This window comes from Podarcis muralis, chromosome 2 (assembly GCF_964188315.1).
Source record: "Podarcis muralis chromosome 2, rPodMur119.hap1.1, whole genome shotgun sequence".
Taxonomy (NCBI): domain Eukaryota; kingdom Metazoa; phylum Chordata; class Lepidosauria; order Squamata; family Lacertidae; genus Podarcis; species Podarcis muralis.
In genome coordinates, this window is record NC_135656.1 from 94,586,083 (window position 1) to 94,610,412 (window position 24,330).

The window sequence follows — 24,330 nt, forward strand, 5'->3', positions numbered from 1 at the left end:
TTGAATGGAACTGCTCAATAACAAGGTGCCATCTTTGTGAATAGCCAGTGTCGATGTCCGGGCAATCTATTCTCTTGCAGGAGGAAGTGCTTCAGGGAACGTTGCGCTGCACTTTAAATTCTTTTTTCTGCAAATAAGAGAATGAGGATTGCCTGGGCAGTAGAACTCATGGACTAACAACCATCCCAAAGATAGGCCATAGGAACATAAATCAACAGAGACTAAGCACTGATAATGAGTGCAAGCTCCCGGGTGCCAACTAGTTTGTATGGAGTCAGCAACTAAATTGTGCCTTCAAAACCAAATCTCAACTGTACTATCCAAGGCAGGCTGATTGAAATTAGCTCCGCCATCTAACTAATACTGGTGGACTCAATTCAGGCTGCCATCTTAGAAGGGGGAAAGTCTCATTTGAATCAACAGGATTTACTTCTCAGTAGACATTTACAACACTGCGCTGTTAAGAATTTATTTTCCAAGCTCCTGCTGCCATTGCATTAGTACATTTAGAAATTCATTATTTACAAGACAGTTGAAATCTGGCATCAGTGAGTTCTGTTAAAAATAACAATGTCAAAAGAGCACAGGTGCTTAAAGAATAGGTTTATTAACAATATTTTCACAAACAAACATCTAAAGAAAAAATCAGAAATCTCTAAAACTTAAAATTTGTTCTCATTGGCGAAATATCCCTGAAGGAAAAAAAGAGCAAAAAGGGGGAGGTGAGGGGAGAAAAATGTTTTATAGCCTTGGACTTTTGGAAAGAAATTCTAATTTCTAAGTTTGGTTTTAGTGCTACTTAATGCTTATTACACACACCCAACCCTCTGCAGAAGAGGAAATGGAGAATAACTGATTTTTCCTTTGTATACAGAACAGCAACTGAACTTTTTTCATAAGCATCCCCTTGTCCGAACCTGACAAGACAGCACAGTTTATTACCACCGTATAAATATGCAAGCTCAGCCAAATTATTCTGGAATACAAACAGAATTCAGTCCCACCCTTCTCCAAAAGGAAGCACACCGTGGAAGTACAAGAATTGTCAGCATGCATTTTTGATGGTTATTTTTGTACTCCATGGTACGTGACTTCACCTCCAAAAGGGGGGAATTCCTTTTATATTTCGATTAAAATGTACTCAAACATTTTATAACATTAATATTTATTGCTTTATATGAATACTGTATTGAAAGCCCAAGCATTCAGTTTACACACAAATTATACAATTATATACCGTTTCACAATGGCAGTGAGCACTCTTTACAATCTACAAAAATCTACTTTACAGAAATTTAAAAATTCTAAATATCAAAAAGGTACAGTTGAAGAAACAGGTATAAATTTGGCAGCCAGTAAATGAGACTGGAGGTTGCGTCTTGAATGTTTTTTGGTGCCGGGGGGCGGAGGGGGGACAATATGAAGAATTTAAAGCAGTCATTGTGCTTTGAGCTGGCTTTGGAAAAGAAAGGGTTAACACTGGCTGTCAAAGTAACATGTTTAAAAATATTTAGTGCACTTTCAAAATGATGTACAAATTATGGTAGTTTTTCCTATGTACGCCTACAAACGCTAGTCAGCCGTTCACCTCAGGTACATAACTAGGGGAATAGTCTTGAAAACGTTGCAGTCTCTTATACCAGTCTGATCTGCCTACTTTGAAAAAGCCATCTGAGAAAGGCCAGAAAAAAATGCTCCAGTTCAGAGATACTGTCTTCCTCAGGCTTGCAAACATTCCCCCTACAGAAAGCTGAAACTGAAGGCTGTCCTCAACACATTTTCTCAGAATTAAAACTTTTCATTCAGGCACCTCAGAAACGTACGCAAGTGTTTTGCTAGAGCATTTCTGTTGGAATGTATTTAAACCCGGTACTTTCAACGGCTTTCGGATCTTCAGGATTCCAGGCGGGCCAAATTTTATTTGGTTTATTCAGAGGTGAAAATGTTGCCTTCTGTGAAATGAGCTCAATTATTTCCATTAAAAACAACAACACCATACATCGTAAGAGTGCGATAATAGGTTCTCTTTAGATTAGCATGTTTTCAAGTATTGTGTGTCAGGTGTGTAGCTTTTTTAAAAAGTACACAATGCAGTAAATGAAAACCTGAAAACCAAAAAGAAGCCTACAATTCACATGTTGAATGTTGAAACTCTAACCAAAGAAGAGGAAAAATAATTGCTATAGCATTATTATTACTTGGAGGGGGGGAAGGGGGAAGAAGAGACAGATGGGACAAAAGCTTCCTTGCATACAGATAGCTAAGCATGGTAATCTCCAAAAAGTTGTCAAAATTATAATTACCTTCCAGTTTAAAAACTTTTAATTCTAAATAAAAAAACTATACACAGACCACTGATTTGACCATACTGAAATTTCAGCGGTAAAGCAGGACCTGAAAGGAGCTGGTATTTCACAGTTCTTAATTAGTACAGCTCTTCAGGATTTAATTCATTGACAAGTTCAATTTACAGCCTGCTTTTGTTGTAAAACTAAAGGTCCACTTTTATTACATAAAATTATTTATACAGTGTAAAACCAGAGCCTTATGGAAAATACTGCCTCTAAGTGTATTTAAATTATTAATCCTGTTCCATAGGTTCTTCTGCAGCTTCTGTGGCTTCGTCGCTGTTTTCCATAGGGGTCTCTGCCGCCATTTCAGGAGTTTCACTGGCATACAAGCCCAATTCTTCCGTTTCACTGCAGCCAGCTCTGCTACTGACAGACCCACTGCTTTCACTGTCTTCAGAAGGCAAGTCCTTCTCTGCTTGAGTCTCGTCAGATTCCTCCATTTGATTATTCTCCTCAGAAACGTCTTCTTTCACAGTTAAGGATGTGTTATTGTCTTTATCTTGATCTTTTCTTTCCGGAATAATCTCTCTGGGCGTCATGAGGGATTCTGGAATAGGGTTAGAATTCAGCGTTAAGTATCGAGAGTTCAAGTTCAACCCAAGCGATATATAGTAAGGAATATTTCTTTATTTTCCTTCACCAAAGTAGCGACTGTGTGCAGTACACACACAATAAAGCTCTCTCCTCCCTATCCATGCATATGCATCCATTGTCATCATCTCTGCCGTAAAGGAACCAATTAGCACAGCGACCGTTTTAGGTACATCTGTGTGCGACCGCAACTGCGAGCACTGGGCCGAACCCAGAAGTGACCCAGAAACATCACAAAAAGGGGCAGAACGGAGTGGGGGGAGAACAGGGTGTTGGCAAGCTTTTTCAAATACCATATTTTTTGCTCTAAGAGACTCACTTTTTCCCTCCTAAAAAGTAAGGGGAAATGTGTGTGCATCTTATGGAGCGAATGCAGGCTGCACAGCTACCCCAGAAGCCAGAACAGCAAGAGGGATTGCTGCTTTCACTGCGCAGCGATCCCTCTTGCTGTTCTGGCTTCTGAGATTCAGAATATTTTTTTTCTTGTTTTCCTCCTCCAAAAACTAGGTGCGTCTTGTGGTCTGGTGCGTCTTACAGAGCGAAAAATACGGTATATGCGATTTCACTTAAACATGTGGTGCCTCGGAACGTAACCCCCGTGTAAATTGTGAGTTTCCTGCAGCACACATACACACACTGAGTCGCTCAACCAGAGATGGGTCATAGTATCTTGTAGCCTGAGCAAGCAAATTCTACACTGCCCCTCAGTGATAGAACTATAATAAAGGGAGTCCTTGACAATTTGCTGTGATTTAATAACAGCTTGTCAACTGAGGTGGTTCACTTCACCTGGCCCAATGGTAAAGTCAGTTCTGAACCTACCCAACAGGGGAAAGGAGAGGCAAGAATTAATCTGTTGCAGCTGCACTGTGACGTAAGGCCAAGATGGGGAAAATCTCCATCAGGGTGACCAAGTAGCAAACCATACCTGGGTGAACTCAGGGTTTGTGGGAATACTACTGGAGGCACATATTCCCAAACCTAATCTACAAACATACCTTCAAATTTGTGTGCTGGCATGAGCTGAGCTACCTGTAATTTTGGATAAGTTACTGAATGCAACAGATTCTGCACAGAGTTTAAGGGGCAGTCTCTATGAATACTGGTTTCTCCACTACCACACATAACATATGTACTAGCAACAAGACCAACATTAAGATCCTCTCATTCCTTCACTTAATTTAATTCAATGTTAAGCATCTTCAAATGTTAGAGTGATGGAGTTTCTAACAGATGCAAAATTTAAAAGCTGAATTCAAGCCATATTCCTAAATACAAAGAAACTTCCCTATACAAAATAAGTGATATTCAATTAGCGATATACCTTCCTCCTCTTCCTCTTCTTCTTTACAATGCTGCCTCTCACAAACGGTTTCTTTCTCTTTCTCTTGAGATGCAGAGGGCGTCTCGGTCTCTTCTACCATCGCTGAACAAACTTCGCTGGAGCCACTTTGGTTGGAGGTCCCTTCAGCTTCCTCCTCTTTGTCAAATTTCAGTCTTTTTACCTCGCGCCCCTCAACTTCGGCCGGATCTTCTTCAGGGTGTTTATTTTTCACAGAACTGCTTTGGACCCTTTCGGGTTCAGATGCCGACGTTTCACTGAAAGACAAAGAATTGATGTGGACAAAAATCTTCATATCTCATATCAACAGGCAGGCAGAGGCATGTGGCTTTTACAGAACTAGTCTCCTTGGGTCGTTTCAATATCTGCTACTCTGCTCAAATGTGTGTTTATTACAATTTATAAAGGATGAAAGCAAGATTGTGGTGTCCCATCTGCATAGTTTGAGTTCTATGACAGGACTATCTACCAATAAAACTCTGCTAGGGATCTCAATAGTTAAGGTTATTAGTTCTTCAGTTAACACTATAAATTTCCTCACTATCCTCAGACGTAATCTAGTAACCGTACTGATGTTCGTGATATCTAGTGATTTACAGAACAGGTTCAACTTTAGGGATAGCCCATGTCCACAAGTAATCTTTGCGTGTATACAGAGTACATCCGGTTCAGAGCACAAGCATGTCAAGAGTTCAAAAGAAAGTAAACATACAGCTTGACTGATGGAAGGTGGATTGAAAGTTATAAACCTGTCTATGGGAAACACAAAAACCAACCAAATACTCCTCTTACAAACCTGCTAATTTTCTCTTCTGCTTGTGGGAGACCTGACTCTTTATTTTCTGGGCTGTCTGGTAAACCGTTTGTTGTCATTGGAGGTGACAAAGAAACATTTGGTCGATTGATGGGTCGGGGTGTTCCAGGACCATTTATATTGGATCTGCAAAAGCAGGGAAATTTTACATCTTAGTAAACAAATTGCTACTGAATCCCAAGACATGTTGGATCTGTGGTTCAAGACAAGGAGGTTCTTTTGCTTCATACTATTTTTAACAGAAAGATTGCTACATGCTTGTATCTGGACTGTTTTGAATATGATCACATAATGAAGCAGGGAGCATAATCTTAAGCATAATCAGAAGTAAGTTCCATTGCATTGCATGGGACTTCCACCTAATAAGCGAGTATAGATTGCAGCATGGATCTCTTAATTTCAGGAAACAATGGAAATGTTTTAGAAAATGTCTGGAGTGCCAAACATACTACAGTGGTACCTTGTTTTGAGTCCAGGATCCATTCCGGAGCCCCGGACACTTGGCGAAAGGGACGCTCGACAAAGTGCTGCACTGCGCACACACGCAGAGCGGTTTGTGCTTCTGCGCATGCACGAGTAGCAAACCCAGAAGTAATCCATTCCGGTACTTCTGGGTTCGCCGAAATGGACGCTTGAGACGCGGCAGATGTTCGCAGAGGTATTGCTGTATTATTAGATGAAACCACTTCCCATTCTTTTAACTTTTATATTATTATTCTGAAATCTAAAAATTGTCTCCCTGACTCATCTTGTCTAATTGCATTTAAATTTTCATCATTTTTTTCAACATGTCAAACCATTTTTTGGAGTTTTACATTTATTTCAATCTAAGAGACTCTAAATAAGCTATAAAAGGAATAGGACACCAATAGCCCTTGCAATGAATAAACCTGGTCCTTCACAGAGGTTACCTTGGAATGACAGGATAAAGGACTGATCAAAAAAGATCAGAAGATTTTATTTTTCAGAGTACTTGTTTTCCTTAAGCACTTTCTCTTACCTCTCAGAATAGCTTGGCGAGTTTCCAGGAAACATCACACCATTCATTCTGTTTAAACTATTGGAATTGTTTTTCCTACAATAAATGAAAGTGTTGTTAAGTCTTGCGAACTGCTTGTAGAATGCTTCTAACCAAGATGATTTTAAAAACAAAAAACAAAAAAACCTCCAGAGTTTCAGAACTCTCTTCATTCCTTATGTTAACACACACATATCAAAACAGTGTAATTATTTGCCAACCAGTATTTTTACATTTTGAATGTCTGTCCTCTCCAAGTTATGTGCTTTTGGGCCTCAAAATGCTCCCCTCCACGAGACAAAAGATAAAACGCATGCAAATATGCAAGCAGCTCCATGTGGCAAGTCGTCCATTTGCAATAAAAACAAAACTGCCAGTATCATAATACCATTACAGTGGTGCCCCGCAAGACGAATGCCTCGCAAGACAGAAAACCCGCTAGACGAAAGGGTTTTCCAATTTTGAGTTGCTTCGCAAGACGATTTTCCCTATGGGCTTGCTTCGCAAGATGAAAACGTCTTGCGTGTCTTGCGATTTTTTTTCGCTTCCCCCCCTTTTTCTAAGCCGCTAAGCCGCTAATAGCCTTTTAGCCGCTAAGCCGCTAAGCCTTTAACAGCCGCTAAACCGCTAATAGCGCTAATCCGCTAATAGGGTTGCTTCGCAAGACGAAAAAACCGCTAGACGAAGAGACTCGCGGAACGGATTATTTTCGTCTTGCGAGGCACCACTGTATAGCAATCTATGGTGAGACCATATTCGGACTACTGTGTAAAGTTCTGGTTGCCTCAACTCCGCCCCCCCCCCCCCAAAGAAGAGCATTGTGGAGTTGGGAAAAGTTCAGAAAAGGGGCAACCAAAATTACAAAGGGGTAGAGCGACTCCCCTATGAAGAAAGATTGCAGCGTTTGGGACTTTTTGGTCTTTTTTTTAGAAAAGGTGAGTAAGAGGCAACATGATAGTTTATAAAATTGTCCATGGCACACATGGAGAAAGTCGAGAAAAGGTTTTCTCCCCATCTCATAACACTGGAGCTCATGGACATCCCATGAAGCTGACTGCTGGAAGATTCAGGGAAGATAAAAGAAAGCATTTCTTTATGCAGTGCCTAGTCAAACTACGGAAAACAAGGTCACACTTACTCTGAAGATGGATATACACAACTGACAACCATGACATTCTGTAAGACAAAAAAAGACAAGAGGCCAGGATTTTTAGACAAAGGAAAGTATTTCTGGCTTTCATCCTTGCTATGGAGTGATCGTGCCTTTTGCAACATACACTTCTTCCAGAAATGAACACCAGAACCCCATGTTAGGTCCTGAACAGCATCTTTTAAATAAAGTCTATCGAGGAAAAAGTCTTCAGTAATATTGGAAAGTCAAAACAGAATTTACAAACCATGAAGACAGTTCAAATTAGAAACTTGCAGGCAAAAATCTGGCTAGTTTCTTCAAACATGTAAGCAACATTTTTCTTCCACCCTACACTACTGGCACAATGGGTCAGTGCGCCTGGTTACTAACCAGAAGGTTGGTGGTTCTGGCCCACCCAGGCAAGAGGAAGCAGCTGGGGAAACCCCAAGTGAAGAAGGCTCAGAGACAGGAGATTGGTGGTGGGACGACAAAGAGGGGGAAGACTGGGAGGAGGTGTCAGAAACTGAGGAAGTAACAGGGCTTAGTGAGCGGGAACAGTCTGTGGTAGAGAGCAGTCCAGGATCAGAATCAGAAGCTGAAACAGGAGAGGAAGGAGGTCAAGAGGCAGAGGCGAGGGTGTCTCCTGCTGCGACAAGCTCCCCTCCCCGCTGGTCTCCCAGAACCAGGAGAGGCATGAAGAGGGCAGAGAAGATAGCTGCACAGGGGCACAGTCTCATATTGCTTGGGAGAAACCCTGGAGAGGAGGGGACAGGAACTGTGGGGAGTTGGGGACCTTCAGTATGAGTAACTGCTTCATGGGGGCAAGACCTGCTGGAGATGAGTTGCTGTGCTCATTAGACCTGACACTCCAGGGCAGATCTTGCTTTTGCTAAGGAAGTGTTATAATTTTTTGCTGGCTTGCTCCTGGGAGTCACATGCTACCTCCTCCATACCACTTTGTACATGAGAATATTGAACATGAATGAACCACAAAGTAGAAGGCAAATAATGCCGAACTCTAAACAATGGCTAAAGACAACCACTCATTTGGGGTAAAATTATTGTTGACCATAACACAGCCATCCTGAGGATATTTGTTAAATGGTACAACTGCAATTTTGGCCATAAGACGACATTACCTTTTCTACTCCTCTGAGAAATTTGTCTGTTCCTGTGTAATTCCTCCTTGGATCTGTCAGAAGTTCACAGAGTCGCTGAATAGTAAAAGGGATACTAGAACAAAATACAAACAAGTTAAATTTTATTTTGAATTAATGGAGAAGGAACAACCCTGATCATTTTGTCCACTGTATATCACTTTGCACTTATCTGAGTGGTTAACTACACATGAATTCAACACTTTCCCATTTAGTACCTCTAGGAGTGTGCTAGGCTTTATGGACAATAGATGGCACTGTAGCATCACAAACTCATTTGCTGGCCAATGAATTCACTTCAGAATTCCTCAGGATGCTCAAGGTAATCAGAAAAGGTTCACATGATCAGGAGTTATGTACCAGTAAGCATTATTTTGGTGCCTCCATCATAAATTAGATAACGTCCTCATCACCTGTTTCTTCTGAAAGATTGTTCAAAATTTTAATGGGAAAAAGGTAAGGCCTAAAAATCTCATATACACCTCACACTAAATAAAGGTGAAAAGGAGCCCAGGGTTTTCATTAGGGTTTTTTAAAAAAACAAACAAATAATAATAAGCTAACAGTGTAAACTTCAAGGCACAAATGGTACCATAAAGAACGATATAAAGGACAGACTACTGGTTTCAAACAAGCTCTTCCACCACACAGGTATTTGGTTTGTTTGTTTTTGAAAAACATTTGCAAAGATATCTGAGCCTAATAACCCCACCACATAAAATACCCAAAAAACCTTGCTCTATGAGGCTAATGGAAATTGAATCCCCCACACACACACACACTTTGAGATTAACATTTTTAAAAGAAGGTCAGCAATAATATGTAATGAGAGCTGGATGAAACCAGGTTAAAAAAAGAACATGACAAAGGTTTATATACTAGTGCCAACACAATTCTCAAATTATTAGACCCTGAAGAGAATGGTACTACACAGGGCAGTCACTGGACCCAAAAATCTTCGCAATTTTCTTATATTGCAAGTGGTGTTTATACAGTGGTACCTTGGTTCTCAAACTTAATCAATTCCAGGAGTTTGTTTGACTCCCGAAACTGTTCGAAAACCAAGGTGCGGCTTCCGATTGGCTGCAGGAGCTTCCTGCACTCAATTAGAAGCTGTGCAAGCTGCATCAGACATTCGACATCCGAAAAACGTTTGCAAACTGGAACACTCACTTCTGGGTTTGCAGCGCTCGGCAGCTGATTTGTTCAACAACTAAGCCGTTTGCGAACCAAGGTACCACTTTAGTTCTAAAGACAGCACAAAATTCCTCCAAAGTTTAATAGGGAAAATGGAATTTGGGTCTATCAAAACTGCTAATTTCTTTTGGACTCCTAAGTGTCATAAGATGTCAGCAGACTGCAGTCTGAATGTCATCGTTCTTTGAAAGTGTAAGCCATATTGCTTAAAACTGAGGAGAAAGAATTACTTGGCAATCAGCTATTTGCAGCCTGAATAAAAGCAAGAAAAAATTGTTACATTTGTCTAATGCCTACCACACCAAATCACTCAAAGCATGTTTCTCTCTCTCTCCATATAAATCTCAAATGTAGAAGAACTGAATAACTTGTGTCCAATTATTAAGGTATGTGGCACAGTACAACTCCCAAAATCCTAATGTAAATATTATTTTTTATGAGTTTACATTTCTGGAAGGGTTGCAAAAAGGATGTCAGCGCCTTTCATGAAAAACCTAGAAAAACTTAGCCCTATAATATTTATTTTAAACTCTACACTGTTAGCTGCACAGTTCCAAATGCTCTGAATTTTATAATTCTTCTAGGCTATGTTTTATAGAATCTTATTCCCTCTGCTGGTTAAAATTTCTGAATTTCAAGATCAAAGAATACTTTAGAAAATAACAAGAATTTTTCTTAACCACTGTTTCATGTCTTATGGCAAGACAGTCCAATTTTGAACAATAAAAAGGCTCGTGCATTTATGAGTTTGCGCATTATAGGATGCCTTAAGATCCATTCTTCTATTAAATAAGGGCAGATAATAATTCCAGTACTGAGCTAAGCCAGTGGGATCCCAATTAGAATTTGCAATAAAATATTTTGGTATTTGGATTTGCTGAGCCAGGAAGCTGCAATGTTAATTGGATATGATGGTGTTCTTGGTGGACAGAATTCAATGCTAGTATGGTGGAATAAATTTAATACTGATGTAGGATTTCTAAATCAGAGAATAGGTTGAGAAGCTCAGTTTTAACTTGGCTTCAACTGCCACAAACATCTGACCACCTCAAGCAAACAAATACTATTCAAGGAGATGCTTAATATATTGCTACAAATGATTGGTATAGAGACAACAACTCTGGCTCCAAGATACAGTCGTACCTCGGATCTCAAATGCCTTGGCTTCCAAACAAATCGGCTCCCGAACAATCGAAACCCGGAAGTGAGTGTTCCAATTTTCGGAAGCCAAACATCCGGCACAGCTTCCCAGGCTTCCAATTGGCTGCAGGAGTTTCCTGCAGCCAACCAGAAGCTGTGCTTTGGTTTCCAAACGTTTTGGAAGTCAACGGACTCCCGGAACAGATTAAGTTCAACAACCAAGGTACCACTGTAACTGCACTAACAACTGGGAGCCAATACTGGAAACCTGCTCTTTCCTCACAAAACATTCTCCACCCCCACCCCTTAACCATGTTTATGCTGCTCACTGATACCAACATTAGTCTGGGTTTCATTTAACCAGAGAAGCCCATTTATTTCAATAGATCTCAAGTCCACAGACTTCAATAGGTCTACTCTGGGGTTGACTAACCATTATCAGCCCACTGTTTGAGGTTGGAGGTTAGAGGACATCCTGCTTAACCTTAATTGTGCCTAGTAGTATCAAAAACTGCTTAACCACAGCTAAGGGCAAGAGACTCGCAGTCCAGGGGCTGTCTCCTTATTTCTTAACCACACTTAACATGAAGTCAGCATTCTGTCCGCACCAGCCCACTGTACCTGAACTTGCAAGCCTTAAAAACAGGCACAAAATCATTAAAAGAGCAGTAGCTCGCTTTGCCTAGCAAGGTCTCAGGTTCAATCTGCAGTATGATTCTGATAATACCAAAGTTGAAAGTTCGATCCCCATAGGGGGCAGCTTCATATTCCTGCATTGCAGGGGGTTGGACTAGATGATCCTCAGGGTCCTTTCCAGCTCTACAATTCTATGATTCTACGACTGTGAAGTTCCCCAGTCAGCACAGGCCACATTGAGCTTGACTGACTCCGTATAATGTAGCTTCCTGCATTTGTTCCTATGAACTAAAACCAAGTGAATTTCAGAAGCTATGTTCATAGTCTGAGCTGTAGTGGAAAAGAACACAGAGCTTTCTGACCTGCAATACTAACTAGAAGAATTAGTAGCTTAGATTCCTATTCTGTCCTCACTGCAGGTTCACATGGAACTTAGTCATCTAGTAAGTTATTTAAAAGCTATCATGCAAATTAGAAGGCGCAACCTTTGAAGAGCCTGATATGAACTGAAAGAATGTAAGCAAGTGATTTTTGCATGAGGACAATTCAGAAAGCTTACCACAATGGTTTGAACTTTGCCAAGAAACATTTATTTATAGAAATTATTCATTTTGCTGAACATATGGCAGAAAATTACTACAATATGAAAGACAGAAACAGAATGTCTAAGTTTGATAATAAATCATGCGGTCTGAACAACAAGTGAGGTTTGATCTAAGATTGCATACCCATTAAAGCCAGTGACTATTTTCAGAATACGTTCTTTCATCTCCTCAAAGGGAATATACTCCACGTTGGGGTTAGGAGGGCCTCTTGGCTCAGGAGCAGAAGTTCTGAAGTCATCCATCACTTTCTCCAATTTGAAAATAAAATAGCCTTTGAACTGCGACCACTGAATCCTAAAAAAAGAAACACACACAGCTTGCTTAACAGCAAACAAAAAACCACATGCTAACCATATTTATATTAAAGCAATAAAGCATGCACAGCACAGTTAGCTTTAAAAATACCTGCAGGCAAAACAAGACAAACAGAGAGAGAGAAAGAGAGAGAGAGAAAATCACATGATCAGGTATCTGAGCCATTTATTCAATCCTGTGTAGGTAGGGCTAGGTTCTAAACTATCGATTGTTAGATCTGAACCTGGGTAGAGTGGTGAGTATAGCTGCCTTCCAAGCAGTGATTAAATAAAAAGTATTTTCTGTTATACCTGAGCCATAATACCAAATTTAAATCACTGACAAACAGGGCAGGTTTCGTCATTATGCCCCCAAAACCAGAACTATTACATGAAGATGCAAGTGATAGTAAAGGGTAGTGGTATTAAATTTTGCTAAGAGAAATAAGGTCAAACATCAGATGCCTCAATCCTGAACAGCAAATGCATTCATCACCTAGCACACAGAGAGGGGGATACGAGTCAAAGGGCACTTTCTGCTTTCTAATAAAACTCTTGTCCACCACTCACTCCCCCCCCCCCCGTCAAGCTTGGTTTACTCCAGATATTCAAATGACAATACACAAAGTTGTTTGACCTTTCATGTGGTTCCTCCATTCAGGCATTACCAGAGCAGTTTAGGAGCAGGTTCAGAGAAGCAGCTCCTTTGTTGTTCCAGTGATGCATGAATTTTATCCAGCTGAAGACCAGTTGGTATGCAGAGGGGCATGACTGTCCTTACTCTCAGTGGAAAGAAGAGCTGAACGAGGGATTAATGTATTCTCTCACTGAAAACCACTTTGAATTCTCATAAGGGATATAAATCTCCAGTATCGCACTTGCAACTGGCAGCTAATCTAGACACCAGTTGTAGAATTATGTCATAGAAAATCTACTTCCCTGTGCCTGGAACAGCCCAAATTAGATTTCTGTTGACTTTCAACCATAATGCACGCAAGTATCCTCAAATAATCGTGACTGCTAGCCCAGCACAAAGCATATTCTCTAACATATGAGAAAACATGGAAGGTTTATTGTCTCTATTTTATCACGTTCAAGCTAACTAAACCAACTAAAGCACACAGTACTTACAAAGAGAGCGGGGAAATCACCTGACTAGATATGAGTCATTTATCCTTGTGTAGGTAGGGCTAGCTTTTAAACTATGGGTGGCTAAATCGGAACCCATGTCTCAATTCACTTCCAGGGTCTTTCCATCTAGCATATCCCCACCAACACCCAACTTAAGTATATCCTCCTATTAGGTAGTTCATCCACTTTCACTTGAGCAGGCCAACCCACAGGCAAAGAGCTCTTTGAGGTTCTCTTTCCACCTCTGCTGCTCACTGCCACTTGGTGTGTCTGCCTCATACACAGAAGTGAGCACCTGAGATGCATAATAAGGGCAGGCACCTGACACCTGTTCACTCTATGGCTAAGAAGAGATAAAAGACAATGAAGGCCAGATAAAAACAAGAGGTTGTGTTCAGCTAACCTTTACTCAGAATAGAACCGTTTAAATTAATGACCATGGCTAACCTAGATCTAGTAATATCAATGGGTCTTCTCCGAGAAAAAGTTAGTTGACTCATTCAAGAGTAAGATGCAAATGTTTTAGAACATGGTTTGAAAACCTGTGATCCTCCAACTCCCACAAGCCCTAGCAAGTATGGCCAATGCTACACAGGTGGTGGGAACTGAAATCCAACATCTTCAGGGCCACAGGTTAGTCATACCTATTACAGAACTTTTAATGCACAGACCAATACGGAAGCAGTTTTGCATTGCACACATACATATTCATACATCATATATCCAATGATAAATACTATCTGCCTGTTACCTTTCTGCCATCACCCAAGTTTAAAAAGAACGTTATTTTTAAAATAGAAATTGGAGGTTCTTCAAAGATGGAACAGCTTTAAGTTTTGCTTTTGTCAAAAAGCCCCTAAACATTTCTATGTACTTTTGACTCTGCCCTCAAATTTTTGTCTTTCTCATCCAAGTTCTGAGCAATAGGTGATCACATGGACTAGAAGGAATGCAAGCTGTGATGTGAGCTTTCTGGAAAATTTTGAATTGGAAATTATTTCTGGTTCCTTAATTCTATTGCAATCAGATTTCATGTCCTATATTAGTAAACTAAACTACTAAACCATGTTAATTCTAAGGGCTCTGTTAAGAATCTCAGATGTTTTTTCCTTGAGCTGTGCCCCAATAGCTACGTCAGGGAATGTACAGCTTCCAAGAACCCTAGAAACCACACTTCCGAGACTTTTGCACAGCTCATCTGCGCTGTGAGTCCAAGACCTAGATGAAGATGAGAAAATGTTTTTTGTTTTTAATTTTCATGTGATTTGCTTAACACACTGAAGAAATATGTAGATTTTGCCATGGAAATCGCAACTTTCAAAATTTAGCTCAAGTCTCATGTTTAGCAAAGCTATTTCTCGTAAAAGTACAGAAAACGGAACCTATTAAAGATATTGCCACCTTCATAGTACAATATATTAACCAAAAACCTTCTGTTAAAGAAGCTAAAAGGCAATAAAAGCTGAAAATTCAATAGTGGCCACTCTGCAGTGGGTACTCAAGCAAGACTATTGTTAGCATGTCTATCTAGTAGGAAGCAATTAGGAGGGTTTCCTATTTTGAAGACAAACTAGGCAGTTTAACTTGATTTGGTCTTTCATCATGCAAAAAAAAGTGCTATCCAGTTGCAGGAAACACTTAGGAACAGAAGTATTTTTTAAAAGGTTTTATGTTCATATCTTCCCCATTGACACTTTGTTGTTGCTGCTGTTGTTTAGTCGTTTAGTCGTGTCTGACTCTTTGTGACCCCATTACTTACCTGCCTTAGGTTTTCAATGCTGAAAAGCAATTTCATATATACTTGTAATTCAACATGTACAAACCTGCATATTTACCTTGCATGTAATTTATTCACACACAAAATGAGACATTTAATTTCTAAAGCGTGAGTCAGAACTGAACCTTTTTCAGAGCTAAGCAGATGAGCAATCAAGACGGTTATTTTTAACTTCTATCAGATGTTGTGAACCAACCCAGTATTACTTTTTCTGGCTGTATCTGTTCTGGAGATCCGTGGCATAGTGAAGCATACCTACCCAATGCCATTCATGCCAGAGTTTAGACCCACTCTGGGTGAATTCTGATGAATTACAGTGGTGCCTCACAAAACGAAATTAATTCGTTCTGCGAGTTTTTTCGTATTGCGAAGCACGGTTTCCCTGGGTATTAACGGTTTTAAGAAAAAGGAAACAAACTTGCAAGACGTTTTCGTCTTGCGAAGCAAGCCCATAGGGAAATTCGTCTTGCGAAGCAACTCAAAAAACGAAAAACTCTTTCGTCGTGTGAGTTTTTCGTCTTGCGAGGCATTCGTCTTGCGAGGTACCACTGTACTTAATCCATGCAATCTATCCAACAGGTGGTATGACTTGTCGTTCCCCCATGTGGTTATCCTGTGCTATACTTATAAGGTTCAAGCTTTGGAGTCCGGGAAGACTCCCTCTACCTGCAACCCCCTAAATATGTTCCAAGTTATTTGTGTTGGCGAAACAGCACCCATCACAGTTCCCTGATGACAGCTGATTGTTCCCCAGAACCATACTCACCTGCCAATCTTGTGGACCAGAGATTCCCCCATCCTTGCTCTATCTCCTTCAGGCTGTAAGGGAAAGGGTAGTGTTGGGGCAAGTACATGCCTACCGATTTTTCCCTTGCAGTTTGGGTATCAAAAGGCTCCTAAGTCTCTGCAACTAGTAGGAAGGAGGATATACCAGCCTCTTCAAAGCAAATGCCTGGTTTGAGCAGCTGGCACTGCAAGTATGTAGCAGCATATTTGCAGTCCCACAAGGAAAGAGGCAGTCTACCCACTTTTTGTCCACATGTGAACCGAACCAGGTTGCTGCACCCATGCAAAAGCCTTGGTGGTGTGTTCTACTGGGGCGGCACCAACACCTGTGGTGCACTTGTGGAAGGGCACGTGATCTTACAAACTTGTGAATTTTATGCAACACAAGACTCAGCTACAAGAAAGCAGCAATATTTTTAGAACATGCATTTTTAGAAGGCATCAAAAGTAATCCAGCTTGTCTCAAAACACTAACATCTACAAAAACCGATTAGAAGATAGTAAACTTTTAGCTATTGTCAGCGCCAGCATGAGCTTAAACCAGCTTAGCGGTTTTATCAGTTTGATTGAGAGACTGTTTTCCTTGCTGGCCACTTTCACCCTTAACTTGATTCTGCCTACTGACATTTTCATTCTTCTTGTTACCATGGCTTCATCACAACAATGCTGCAACCAGCCTCTCAGAGGAATGCATGGAAAACAGTACAGTAGCTTATTCAGCAACCAAGGGCTATATTTTAATGCAAAAACAATTAGCACAAATTCTTTGTGTACCACACTTGCTTTTCAGAGTTATCCCCAACTTGGGCCAGATCATGCATAATGCATGATGCTATCCTATGCATATAGAAAATTCAAAGTTTCACTGCACATACAATGAGCCTTGTCATTCTGCTATTCTCCTATTCTTTAGGCAACTGGGGTAACGAGGTGGCAGTAGGAGAGGGTGTGGGCATACCCCCGGCTTCTAAGCTGTTGAGGCTTCTAAGTTTTTCATTTAAATTTTACAGACTGAAATGTTCCTTCTTATTTGCCTTTTATCTTATGGGGAAAGCCCTACTGCTATCCTTACAAGTTACTAAGATGAAAAGTTGGGAAGCTTCTTTCACTTGGTTAGATCTTGCGATTTGTCATTGGCAATGCTAATTTTCCAGATAACTAATATTTTTCAGCCTCATGCCAGTACAGCAGATCTGCTCTTTATAATCCTGAAAATAACCTAAAATGCTTTACATTAATATCTTCTTTACTTATCTTCTATTATATATATTTTACATGGAAGAATGCAATGGTTTTCATGGTCAAAGTTAATGTGATAAGTGAGAAGATTCAGGGTAAAGCCTATACAGAATACAGTTCATACTATGGTGAAGAGGAGCATATATAGATAATGAATAGTCAAGTTTAGATGTGGGATGTAAAAGACGGGTAAAAGACTAATGATTCTGCTACAGAGTAACTGTGGCAGTCTTTGGGCAAGTCACATGATCTGTATTAATTTCCCGTATTTTCAATATTAGCTACCCATGATGTGCAAGCAATTTAAAATATCTGCCAACTTTTTTATTATTTCTCATTTTTCCCTAAAAGCTGAAATATACATCAAAAGTCATTAAGTACTACCAAACTATAATCAACACCACAGAACCCTGGAAGCATGAAGCAAGAACTGCTGTGAACCACCCATCCAGATCTAAATGAACACCAACAGAGAACTAATTTTAGTGTTTCTGGGCATAGTCAGAAGGCAAGTGATGAAGCAGCTAAGCATATCTGGTTTTGTCAATGCATGAATGGAAGATTGCCTGGTAATCCTCAAGTTCCATGGAAGAAAAATGAAAATAATGTAGCAGAGAAGCCAAGCATATTTCAGCACATATAATTCCAACATTTAATAGTACAGTGGTACCTCAGGTTACAGACGCTTCAGGTTACAGACTCCGCTAACCCAGAAATAGTACCTCGGGTTAAGAACATTGCTTCAGGATGAGAACGGACCTTCAGAACAAATTAAGTTCTTAAGCCGAGGTACCACCATTTATTCCTTATCTTATTTGAACTTTCTGAATGCTGATACTTTGCAACTGTGCCACTAGATCGTTTTCTAACTTTTTAGTTTTTCCTCTTTAATTTATTCAGATAAAAAATATGTACAATTTGTCTAAAGAGCTATTTACCACCAAGATCATATTTTTGTGGATGTATTTGCCAGGGATCTGTTCATCACCACAGTAAGATCTGTGGCTATTTTGTGGGGGTGATGAAATCATCATAATCTCATACAGGAATAAGGTGGGCGTCCCACATTAAAGGTGTTTTTTTGGGTGGGCGGGGAGGTAATTTTGTCTTCACTAGCAGATAAAATATTTTCCCTGTTCAGTAGTGGTAGGAGAGTTGCATCACAGCTTCTTCTACAAGGCAGGTATAGAGTATTTATATCTTTAAAACTTTGATCTGTTGGATGTTTACTTTGTATTGTAAGCAGGGATTCCCAAAATTTGGTTTTCCATGGTAGCTGTCCTGTTCTGTCATCACTCAAAGTGAGAGTGACTTGTACCAGCAATCAGCAAAGATTGGAAACCCGCAAGCCTGCTTGCTCTGCCTTTCCTTAAAGTTTACTTAGAAGTGAGAGACCCCCCCTCCCCACAGGCTACATGCAGAATTGGGAGTCAGGGGTCTCTCACCTTTTGGTGGGTGTCTATGAGAGTGGCAGGCAACAGTTAAGTTGGATTATATGGCAGTGACTACTGACCACCTTTTGTGAATTCAGGATTTCAAAGTATCTTAGCTAGTATAATTTGTGGTATTATATTCTTTACACAACATATTGTGTAAACAGTTTTACACACAGCATTAAAAGAAAGCAGTGATCCAGTGAGCAGTCTGGAAGAATCTTTAGCTGTAGCAATCTGCCTCTTCACATAAGAGCCCCTGGAGCCCCATTTAGAGGATGTATAATAAATACATCTTTTAAAAAAGCTCGACATACTTCCCACTTATAACAATATTGGGCTGGCACCATAATTAGTAGTAATTCATTCATCCTAGAAAAAGGGAACTGAGTCTCATTTATCAAGTAACTGCTTTCATTTCCATCTATTCTAAAGATTAGATTCTCATTCATCCTGATTTTAAAAATTACGTTGGTGCTATGATGTGCAGAAGTTCCTGTGCGAAGGAAGGCTTCCTATTCATTTCAGCATTACGGATTGCTGTGTGCAAGTAAAATAAATATGCCAATGGAAATCTGTAGAATAGCAAGAGACAGAAGTACAGCCACAACAAAGGCTCCATTAACTACTCCCTTATATTGACAGTTTTGGATAGTTTATCACAAGATCCCCAATACTCTAGCAATCAAGCCTTTTTATTCAGATTGAATCCTCAATGTCTCTTCAGTTTCGTAACAACCCTCAACTGTCTTTTAGACACTGATGGGTGGAGGGGGGGGGAGAATCCACCCCATGTGCCTTCATCAAGTCTTACAGGAGCTTATTATATCTTTAGATAAGTTTTAAGATTTTTACATCTCCTCGTTCCAACACATTCCCACCAATTGACAGACTTCTAAACCACCTTAACAAGTCATTTTACAAGCATTTTAAAGCAAACAAGTTAAATTGTGATCTCCCTATATGTTCTTGTAGATGTTGAGATGCCACTCAGATAGAATTTGCACATGCTGGTCATTTTATTTTATTTTTTAAAAAAATGTGGCAGATGATGATATTCTGCATTCTCTTATCTGAGCCAGCTTCTTCAAATTTCATTCTTTTTTAAATTGAATTGTCTCTTTGTTGCCAGTGAAAGATTCTTGAACAGAAGTATTTAGTCCCCTAGATGACAAAACTGATTAAACATTCTCTTCAGTCACTGCCCCTTACGTTGCAAAACAGTCACTTTCATCATTGTTTGTGCTTAAAGTGATGGTGCTATTAGTGAACATGGTAAATTCCTCATTTCTCAAACAATACTGTGATGTTTCATCTCTGAGCCCCAGAGTTCTCTGCTTCTGAAGTGTTGGGGCAAGTGGGGAAACCACTGTGACAGAAGTGGCCACTATTTCTAAGTAGCACCTTAACAAATCACCTGACAAAGAAGAATAGATTAATGAAGTTACTGAGAGTTCACTGGCTTAAGGGATATTACTTTATTTGATTGGAAATAAAAGCCTGCAAGATTGGTCACCAAATATAATTGTCCAAATTACCGGTAAATTACTGTTTCACATGTTGTGCACATGCATGAAATCTATGACAGGGAAGAACTAACTTTCCAAATACAGCATTCACATTTCTGGGACACACTCCATTAATACAAGCCTCCTTGTTCAAAGATTGAAGAAACTGAAGCAAATTACCAAGGACTATCTAAATTATCATTTTTAATAGACTGGGCTAAGACAATTTTTATTAATACCAATTATTTTGGATAAGCAGTTTACAGGTATGAATGAGCATCTACAATCCCTTCAACACCAGCTAGGTAAAGGTAAAGGGACCCCTGACAGTTAAGTCCAGTTGTGAACAACTCTGGTGTTGCAGTGCTCATCTTGCTTTACAGGCTGAGGGAGCCGGTGTTTGTCCGCAGACAGTTTTTCCGGGTCATGTGGCCAGCATGACTAAGCAGCTTCTGGCGCAACGTAACACTGAAACCAGAGCAGCGCATGGAAACGCCGTTTGCCTTCCCGCAGGAGCGGTACCTATTACCGTATTTTTCGCTCTAAACATGCACGTAGTTTTTAGAGGAAAATCCGTAGGCATGCCACCCGTAGGCATTCCCTCCATAACACGCACAGACATTTCCCCTTACTTTTTAGGAGGAAAAAAGTGAGTGTAATGGTGCAAAAAATACGGCAATCTACTTTTGGTGTGCTTTCGAACTGCTAGTTTGGCAGGAGCTGGGACTGAGCAATGGGAGCTCACCCCATCGTGGGGATTCAAACCGCCGACCTTTTGATCGGCAACCCCAAGGCTCAGCGGTTTACACCACAGTGCCACCTGCGACTGCCATACATTATCTGAGAAAACCACATATTTTGGGGGGTCAGATTAAAAATTAACACTAGCTGCTGAAAACGTCAGAGTGCAACTGTGATTTCTGGAACAAAGAGTAATCAGGAACACAGACATACAGGCACTGATTAGACAGTGTTTGCAGCATGTGGGATCATTTCAAATGGAACCAAATCCATGAGCTTTAGATAGTACTATTACTACTACTAATTTTTTCAGTAATATGCATATGTTCTGTGGTAATTTCTCTTACACCTAATTATGAATTACTGCAATTGATTAAAGCTTTCATAAAATGCATAAACAGACCCAATGGAAGGATAAGAGCAAACAAAATGCTGTAAAGTAAGTATCCAGAGTGATAATTAATGATAATCTCTGCCCATGTGTGGAAGGATCCCCACTGAGCTTAAAAGAGCTCTATTCCACACACACCCCTCCTAGCATGTAAGTCCAGACAATGAAACATCTGTGCATACTTCCCCCATCCCTATACAATCCTCTTATTCCGCATGATCAGGTTTAAGTTGTTTGAACTGTCTTTCAATATTGTCTTTGAATTGTTGCAACCCACATTGGAACGTTAAGGTGAAGGGCAAGTAAATGATAATGATGATAATGTCTACTCTAAGCTATTATCGTTAGGTGCCAAGAAAAAGCATTCCTCTTCTCCCAGGTTTTTGGCTAATTAAACAATTGATGGCCTTTTAAACTCTCTCTCTCACTCTCTCTCTCTCTCTATCTCTCTCTCTCTCTCTGTGTGTGTGTGTGTGTGTGTGTGTGTGTGTGTGTGATCCATGTGTGTTATTGCTGTGTTTGCTACTATGTTACATATTTTGTGTTTTTATACTGTAAACTATCCTGCGATCCTTGTTTGAAGGGTAGTTTATAAATAACAACAGCTACTAAAACATAATAATTATAATGTAACAAGGCTGAGAAGAAAAAGGCAAAATGGGGATTTCTTTTTAACTAAATTTATATACTACCTGATTGTAAGAGAACCTCTGAGTGAACATAGGAAGCATGCGCAGACTTCCCAGATCACAAGATGGCCTGTTGTACTGCATGCACATGCATGGGTTCTGTGCATATAAGGAAGAATAGTACCTCAACTTAAGCAATACTAGGAATTAAGACAAACTGATTTTAGTAGGGTTTCTTTTAATCTTTAAGTAGGATAGGGAAGAATATTTTTCATTGTTATTGTCTTGTCAGTTGATAAACACTCTTAATATTTTGTATTTTAAAAACATTTAGGGCATCTTTGAAATTTTAATGCTTTATAAGTTGCTTAGAAACTTTTCTTGTAAAATGCACTGAAAATTATTATTATGTGCTGCATTTTATTTTTGAGTTTTTACTGGGAAAAGGAAGTGTTAAATAAATAAGGAAACCCACTAAGGGCTGTATCCAATGAAATTGTACTTTTGCCACAACAATTTCCACTTGCACAACAGAACCCCTCCCTTTCATCCACCCAATATATCCTGGTCCCCCCCACCTCCAAATAAGATCGGGGGGAGGCCACATGGAGAGAGGAAGTTCTGCTGCTCAAACAGGATAATTTTGTCAAATACAACTTGAAATGTATGGCCAGCTCCATGCTAGAACCTGCAGAAGGAAACTTGCCAGTCAATTCGGGGGGAAAACACTATTAAGGTGTCTTCTCACAATATCTGAACTCATAACTGCACTCAACAGTATCTGGGCAGCATAAGTAAACGTACAATTGACAAATACCCACCATTGGCAGTTAATTTTGACCTATCTGGATATGCAAACATTGAAAAGTACATTGAAAGTCCAACATGATATAGTAGTTTAAAAAAAACAGAAGTAAACAGATACAAGATAGACAAGTTGTTCATGTTTTCCTGCTTGGCAGGGGGTTGGCCCCGATGGCCCTTGTGGTCTATTCCAACTCTATGATTCTATTCTATGATTCTATGTTCATTCTTAGAGTCAAATAAGTGCAGGAGAATGAAAGAGTATGAATTAGCATGCAACTAAATTAGCAGACATGAGAGGTGCTCTGATTGCTTCGTGTTTTGTCACATGCTGCTCTATAATTCACACCAGACACAATATGTGCAACTACAAGGAACATAAAATTGGGTAGAGCTTCAACTCACTGACATGTCCAGGCATGCAGTTTTATTTCCGGTACAAACAAGAACTTCATTCAAAGATTGTGAAAATGCCTTTATACTTAAAGAAAGCTGTGTGAATCAGAACAACTTGTTACAATGCTCTTATTTCCTCAATAAGAATTAAGAGCCAAAATGAAAAATTCCAGCTCTGAAACAGCAGCAAAAGCATTGGGTCTGTTCGCTTTTTCAAAGCATCTATCACTTGAGGCTCATTTATGTGCAAGGAAATCCTCTAGTGCAAAAAAGCACAAAATGTGGCATGCCTTTCACACATTCCCTTGAAATAATGTGGCTGATAAAACAGACTGACAGATTATAAATACATTCCCCACATGCACAGCCTTCAATTTAGAAGAACTGCACTGATGCTTCACTAGCAGCAAATTGGCAACATTTTAAGTTTTACAAAACTACATTTAAAAAGTATATGCTCATTATCAGAAACCAACAATTTGATAATGGAAGCTGCTCAACAGTTCAGCTGAAAAAATGTTCACAATAAGAGAAAAGTTACTCTGCATCAAATACAAAAGTATCTGAAGCGATGTGAAAGTAACCAAAAAAACCACACCCTTTACCCTGTTTTCCCCCATCAACCACATGGTCACTACTGTTATTTATTGATTATGTGGAGTTTTACATGCTACCATGGGACCTAAGAATCATGGAGTTGGAAGAGACCCCAGGGATCATCTAGTCCAACCCCCTTCAGTGCAGGAATATTTTGCCCAACGTGAACCCACGATCCTGAGATTAAGAATCACATGCTCTACCGACTGAGCTATTCCCAATATTGTCCAAAAAGCAGAGTGATATCTCGATGTGATCCAAACTTTCAGTTTCTAAAATGAAATTACAGATATCCTCCAAGATTGGCAGAGCTGGCCCTTCTTGTTGTGCCCTTAATTGGGGATAGATCACTGTGCTGTGACACAAGACAGGGTCATCTCTGTGACAGTGCTCCATTTACAGAATTCCTTCCTCTTAGGAGGTATGGTTAGCCTCAATTTTCATGGATTTCCAGAATCAACCGAAACACAATTTTTCACCCATTTCTGGTGATACTAATTTAGAGTCTGCGAAGTTTTAGAGTATCATGTCTGCTACTGGATTTTCGTTGCATATGTTGTCCTATTGTTTTTAATTGCTGTTGTAAAACACCCTGGGATTCCTTTGAAGAAAGGGTGGTTTA

General features: G+C 39.9%; 1 protein-coding gene across 4 annotated transcripts in view; it reads right to left on the reverse strand.

The window, feature by feature from the left end:
- Positions 1-455: 455 nt before the first annotated feature.
- The window catches only part of PPP4R2 (protein phosphatase 4 regulatory subunit 2), a 32,847-nt gene continuing 8,972 nt past the window's right edge, over positions 456-24,330 (reverse strand). For 2 of the 4 annotated variants that reach the window (XM_077925031.1, XM_028719373.2), the window contains 8 exons: positions 15,951-16,003; positions 12,107-12,277; positions 8,388-8,481; positions 7,255-7,292; positions 6,099-6,173; positions 5,081-5,224; positions 4,267-4,541; positions 456-2,898 (listed from right to left, as the gene is read on the reverse strand). In XM_077925031.1, the coding sequence (XP_077781157.1) occupies positions 2,582-2,898; positions 4,267-4,541; positions 5,081-5,224; positions 6,099-6,173; positions 7,255-7,292; positions 8,388-8,481; positions 12,107-12,277; positions 15,951-16,003 (1,167 nt within the window). In that variant the 3' untranslated portion in view covers positions 456-2,581. The remainder of the gene's footprint in view (positions 2,899-4,266; positions 4,542-5,080; positions 5,225-6,098; positions 6,174-7,254; positions 7,293-8,387; positions 8,482-12,106; positions 12,278-15,950; positions 16,004-24,330) is intronic. The other 2 variants (XM_028719372.2, XM_028719374.2) reach the window with 1 other exon arrangement.